The 6,000-nt window shown below is 44.3% G+C and overlaps 1 protein-coding gene across 2 annotated transcripts; it reads right to left on the bottom strand.

The window, feature by feature from the left end:
* Window positions 1–2,204: 2,204 nt before the first annotated feature.
* On the bottom strand, window positions 2,205–4,824 carry taf9 (TAF9 RNA polymerase II, TATA box binding protein (TBP)-associated factor). Of its 2 annotated transcripts, none has more exons than XM_030100454.1 (7): window positions 4,747–4,824; window positions 4,071–4,152; window positions 3,857–3,993; window positions 3,606–3,740; window positions 3,445–3,520; window positions 3,244–3,366; window positions 2,205–2,417 (listed from the first exon to the last, which is right to left on the bottom strand). In XM_030100454.1, the coding sequence occupies exons 1-7, from the start codon at window positions 4,780–4,782 to the stop codon at window positions 2,254–2,256; spliced, it is 753 nt and encodes a 250-aa protein (XP_029956314.1). In that variant the 5' UTR covers window positions 4,783–4,824; the 3' UTR covers window positions 2,205–2,253. The 2 variants fall into 2 exon arrangements, with proteins under 2 accessions (XP_029956314.1, XP_029956315.1); XM_030100455.1 differs by having other exon boundaries at window positions 2,205–2,411.
* Window positions 4,825–6,000: the final 1,176 nt, after the last annotated feature.

Raw genomic sequence — 6,000 nt, 5'->3', positions numbered from 1 at the left:
GGTTTCGGTGACTTCCTAGTTTCAGAAAATGAGTAGTGAAACATTGGGTGTGTTGCTCATCGTCCAGTGAAGCTCTTCTCCAAATATTTACTGCTGTCAAGCTGACCATGTTGTTTCGCGCCGTGCACATGTACAGTGAGCTTACACCAACATATTTCAAAATAAAAGTGGCTTTCAAGGGGATGAGACCTCATCTTATTTCTGTTAGTTACAAAAATATTAATGCTACTGCTAAAGAGCAGCACTTAAAAATAAAGCAAATTGATGAATGCTCTGTTAATGCTGATTCTGAATCAGCTGGTGACCACTGCTTTAGTTTTTTTAAATTAAAAAAAATGTATTTGAATTATGAAGACTATCAAAAGCTACTGATAAAGAGATGTGTCTGAACCACCTGGTACAGTAATGTGATCCACAAGTGATTTGGAGTCAATAGAGCAAACAGCCTGGGAGCTATTGAGCTAAAATACTGTATATTTCCTAAAGATACAATTTGGATCAGTATTTCTTTGTCAGCAGTTTGTAGACCTGAATTGTTATGAATGAATTGTTGAACGAATGAATGAATGAATGAATCATGCTTTTATTAGTCCCACAAGGGGAAATTTCATTTCTGCCCTGGCAGCCCTTTACATGGGCCCTGACATGGGCGAATAAAACATCATTACAGACTGTGCTTCCTAGAGGAGACAGAGTTAGGATGAGGGACCAAAAAAAAAAAACAAACCCGCACACAAACAGCAAAGACGGAAGACAGTTGCACCAGTCCAGCAGATCAGCCTTCGCAGCTTCCTTAGCGTGCCAGGTCAAACTCACTGGTCGTCAGCAGAAGGGAGGAGGAGGCGGTTGGGGGTACGTTTGACCGTCCTCTGCTTGGTTCTCAACTTTTTTCAGACAAAAGCTGAGTTTAACCCTCTCGGTGATGGTGACATCCAACTTGCGTCTCAAATCGTCCATAACCCCAAATTGTCCAGCTTCGAAAGAGTTCGCACAAACGGTCAGCGTCAGCTTTTGCCCGTTGATTTTGAAAGACCGTCATCCCTTGGACGTCTTTTGTGGTGACGGTCTTCTTAATCCTCCAGAAGATCAGGCCACAGCACAAGCCAATCAGCTGCAGGCCTGTCATCATAAATCCGAAATGCAAACATTTCCTATGTCCTCCACGGACAGGGGTGCCGGGCATGTGACCCCCCTTCACTTGCCCCGGGCGTCGACCACATACCCAGCTGATCAATTCCATGGTTGATATTTTGGTTTGTCCGAAAAAACCGAGTCAAGTGATTACTCCAGTGAAAAACACACGAGACAACGGCAGCAGCAAGCAGAGACAATAGGGAGGGAGAAGCAAAGTAGGGAGCGATCGAAAAAGCATCTGACTCCTCCGAGAGCCAAGCAAGAAAATTTAAACTGTAGTTGCATTTAACTTTAGCTTAAACAAAAAACAAAAAAAAAAAATACATATATATATACATACATATCTATACACACACACACACATATATATACATACATATATATATATATATACATAGTATATATAGTATATAAAAAGTCACACTAAGACAAACAGTAGCAGATTTTCTCTGTTCTGGAGTTCCTCAGGGCTGGGAACTTGATCCCCTTTTGATTTGAACTTCATTTTGAACACGTCAACACAGCTAAACAATGAATAATAATTCAACAAAGAAAAAGAGAATAAAAGAATTAAACCAAAGAAAACACCCAAATACGTGATAAGTTTTCTCGTTGCACATGTCCGAAAGGGAGTAGGAAGAAGTCCAAAGCTTATTGAATCCAACCCTCGTTCCATCTTTTAATCAGGTTTTGCAGTTTTAATGAAATGTAATATAATTTAAATGTGAAAGACTGATTGTGAAATATTTTTGGGATCTGGAATGATTCTGAATCCAGCCCTCCTCTTTAATTCCAATGTATCCAATCACCATAGCAACCAGAGTCAGCAGCTGATTGGCTGACAGGAGAGTCTCAGCATCACGTGAAAACAACCAATGAGACAACAGGAAACTTTTTTCAGCTTAAAGTTTATTTAAAGTTGAAGCAGATTTTTTAAATCTGACCTTTGAAACATTAGAAAACATTAGAAATTGAATTCTGACAGAAACACTGAGACTGTCTGTGATTGGCTGTCTGAGTGTTTAGCTCCACTCACCCACCGATGAATAAATAAAACAAACTGGAAGTGATGTTTATTGTGAATGTCAGTTTGATAAAACTGGACCGAGCGCTGTGGTGTCATAGAGCGTCGTAGTCGTCCTCGTCCTCGTGTTTCCTCTTCAGCTCTCCGCCGCCGCTGCCGCCGCTCTGCGACACCATGTTGGTGGTGATCAGGATGTTTTTGGAGCCGATCAGGGACGGGTTGATGAGGACGTTGGAGACGGCGGGCATGGACGGTGTCGCTAAGAGACAAAACAGTAACATGTCAGAGCGACATTTGGCTTTATTTTCTAACTGCAGAAACCATCCGAGCTTAAATTTGCTGCATCCAGAAACAGATTTTTATTTTAAGTTAATCTTAATCTGATACATTTCTCATCATCAATGACGTCTTTCACTGGATTAAAGATCAACTTCACATTCACTGGATCAATGTTTTCAGTAAAAAAAAAACGTTTCTGAAGGATTTTTAAATTTCAAATGTCTTCATTTTACTCTAAATCGATGAATAATAAAAAAAAGAAAATTAAAGGTGTAATTCAGGATTTTGATTTCCGGGTGGATCATCTAAATACCTGGTGGGTCTGTTTGTCAATCATTCTGACGAGCTGGTTTCGTAAGGCGGTTCCACGTGCTTGCGCCGAATAAGCTTTTTGCGCATGCGCATTCAGAGTGTTTATGTAGCCGGTAAGCTTCTGAGCTAGTACTTACCGATGGCGAGTCTGACATAATGAAACTGGAACTGTTTCGGAAAACAAGCATTATGTATGAGCAAGGCCGATCGCAGAAACTGTAAACAGAGCCGTGCACGCCCGGAGAAGAGGAGATCGCGCTCGCACGCTTTCGCGTTTGCTGGGAGAAGCAGGAGAGCCGGGCGGATGGTCTGGCGCATGCGCGTTGTTCAAAAAGTGAGTAACAGACGTTTGGCTTCGTCTTTTCAAGAAAATCCTGTAGTATACCTTTAATTACAGCTGTTCACTGATTGTGCATCTGTTGTATAATTGTGCAGTGTTTAGTAGCTGTGCATTGCTGTGTATCTGTGTAGTAAGTGTGCAGTGTGTCGCTCACAGCTCTTGGCGTTGGAGGAGTTGGGGGTCTGTGACGACGGCGGGGGGATTTGAACGGTGAACCTCTGGCCGCTCAGAGCACCCGGAGTTCCGACTTTAGTGACCGACGTCACGGTCGGTGTCCCTGCGGAATCAAACATTTTTTTTAAACTTCCACTTTCTCAGAACAATGCAGCAGTGATCGACTCTGACACACACTCACCCAGAGTGGGCGTGGCCGGGCGGCTGGAGACGGCGCCCACGCTGAGCCGAGGCACCGTGATCCGAGAGGACGACACCTGCAGGAGAAAGGAGGGGGCGCAGTGGTCAGGAGGAGGTGTGGTGGTCAGAAGGTAAAGATAGGAGCAGCGGTTTGATCCCCACCTTTTTGTGCACAGACTTGAGTCTGTAGTTGGGGGCGGTCAGGCAGTAGCGGTCTGGGGGGAGGCGGGGCCCGCTGTACGGTTTGATGAGCGGCAGCGGCGTCTGATTCTTCTGTCGGGCCACCTCCAGCAGGAACTGCACATAACACAGAACCCCGGTTCGATCTCAGATCTCAGCGAACGTTTGAAGGTTTACGATCAAACGGGAAGCAGAGCTTCTCGTGTGAGTGGGTGGAGCAGCGGTACACTCACGTCTCGGGGCGGCGGCGAGGTGAAGGACTGGTCCATGCGACACTGGATGGCCAGCTTGATGTCGTCGGCATCCACGGTGGACTTCTTGGCGTGCGTGGCGTAGATCTTGGCGTCCTCAATGATGGTGGTGACGTATCCTGCACAGACGGACGACGACACGCTGAGCGTGGAGAAACCCTCCATTCGACAGGGAATCGAACCGTGTGACACTCACTGTACGTGAATTCCAGCATCTGGTTGATGACCCGGGGCTCGTACTCCGTGATGCCCATGTCCTTCAAGATCTGGATCATCACCTGCAGCGCAGAAACCAGGGAAGACCATTAGAGACTTAGAAAGGCAATCAAGAGATGCAGAGGGGCCATCACAGACCACCAGAGACCAGGACAGACAGCAAGATTTCGAGAGTGGCCTTCCGAGACCGAGAGGGACCATCAAAGACCATAATAGACGGGAGAGACCAGGACAGATCCTCAGAGACTAAGAGAGACCACCAGAGACCAGAAAAGATCAGGAAAGACCATCATAGAGCAGGAGAGACCAGACTCACTATAACACCTTCTGCTGGTGGTTAGAAGTAAACACGGAGGCGCGAGACCACATTTTCAGTTGTTACCGCTTCTAAGCACAGTCAGTGTAATTTAATGTCAAATATATATTATGAATCAGCGTGAGCCTCTCACAAATCGCCTCAGTTCACCACAAAGAGGCTTTCGATGGGCACGACAGGCTAAATAAACAGGCTAAAGTTAGCCTCGGTGCTAACGTGCGGCACAGATCTGACCGCTGATGCGGAGAAAAGCTCCGTTTTTTGACTAAATCTCGGATCGGGATGATTAAATGTGCATATTTAATCCCGAAGACTGCAGAGTTTCTGGTTTTAACGTCACCTGAGCATCTTTAGGGAGACTTTTAGGAGCGGACATTTTACACTCCCGCACCGGAAGCTTCAGATCGTCTTCTTCTACTGCTGCTGGACAGAGACACGGCAACAGCAGGGCGCCACACTGTACCCAGCGGTGACATGAAGAACTGCAGCAGAAACACTGCCATCTATTGGTACAAAAAAAGAGCTGCAACTGCATTGAAATTAACACTGTACACGACAGATGAAGCTGTGGAGCTTTGTTTCACTGTTGTGTAGTTTTGTTGTTTGTTTTGCTGAACGTTGTTTTTGCATAGTTTTGTGTAACAATTGTGTAGTTTGAAACTCGGGATCAGAAGTTCACAGGTTCGAATCCCACAGCTTGACCCTTGACTCCCATCAGCTGCACTGTGGTAGTTCACCACACTGCAGTTAAAGGGATGAGATGGTTAAATTGTGCATTTTTCCCCCTTTTGATTAATGCATTTTCGAGTGTTACAGATAAATTGAATGTTTTGACTGCTTGATAAAGAAAAGACTGATGGGTGAATGACACTGAGGTGAAAGAAGTGATAGTCTACAGACGTGCATCATGCACCACCTTTCCTGTGGCCTCCGGGGCCAGGTGGTGCTCCACTCTGGCATCAAGCTGACATGTTTCAGGTTCTTCATTCAAACTGAAACTGGACGAAGTGACAAAGAGCTGCAATCTGAACGCAACATCACACTTTCCAGAAAGAGGACTTTATGACCGTTACCTGGTTAATGTTCACCTGGAGACAGGTGACACACACACACACACACACACACACACACACACACACACACACACACACACACACACACACACACACACACACACACACACACACACACACTTTTTCTTCAAATGGAACTGTTAGATAGATATGATGAGGAAATGAGGAAATCATGATTTTAATTTCCTTTTTTCCCCAATTGGTTTGCGTTTCTTTACAATATTACTCCTTTTTTTAAAGTTTTCAAAAGCATAAAACTCACAATAATTTCCTTATTTTAATCTCATTTCCAGATAGTCAAACCAGATCCCTGAATATATGATAAATTATTGGAAAAAAGACACAGACTACAAATAAATGTGGAATTGACTAAACTGTTTTAATGACTTTATATTCTTCAAATAAATTAAATAAACACCAATAACACAAAAAAAGATTGTTCTTTTGCTGTGCTGGAGTTTAACGTCCAGTTTCATAACTCATGACTGAAAAAGAACATTTTCAAGAAGAGTTCACATAAA

This window comes from Salarias fasciatus, chromosome 10 (genome assembly GCF_902148845.1).
Source record: "Salarias fasciatus chromosome 10, fSalaFa1.1, whole genome shotgun sequence".
NCBI classification, from domain to species: Eukaryota; Metazoa; Chordata; class Actinopteri; order Blenniiformes; family Blenniidae; genus Salarias; species Salarias fasciatus.
The sequence above is the reverse complement of the archived record's forward strand: the minus strand, read 5'-3'. Positions and strand labels throughout refer to the sequence as shown.

Bases quoted from the DNA above. Each gene is read 5' to 3' on its own strand.
- taf9 (XM_030100454.1), bottom strand. From the start codon at position 4,782: ATGTCCGCTCCTAAAAGTCTCCCTAAAGATGCTCAG. The intron at 3,521-3,605 runs GTGGGGATCAAA...TTTCTCCTGCAG, and splicing joins TCAAGTCTGTGCACAAAAAG to GTGTCGTCCTCTCGGATCAC. The intron at 3,367-3,444 runs GTGAGTGTGTGT...TTGATTCCGCAG, and splicing joins CCCGGCCACGCCCACTCTGG to GGACACCGACCGTGACGTCG.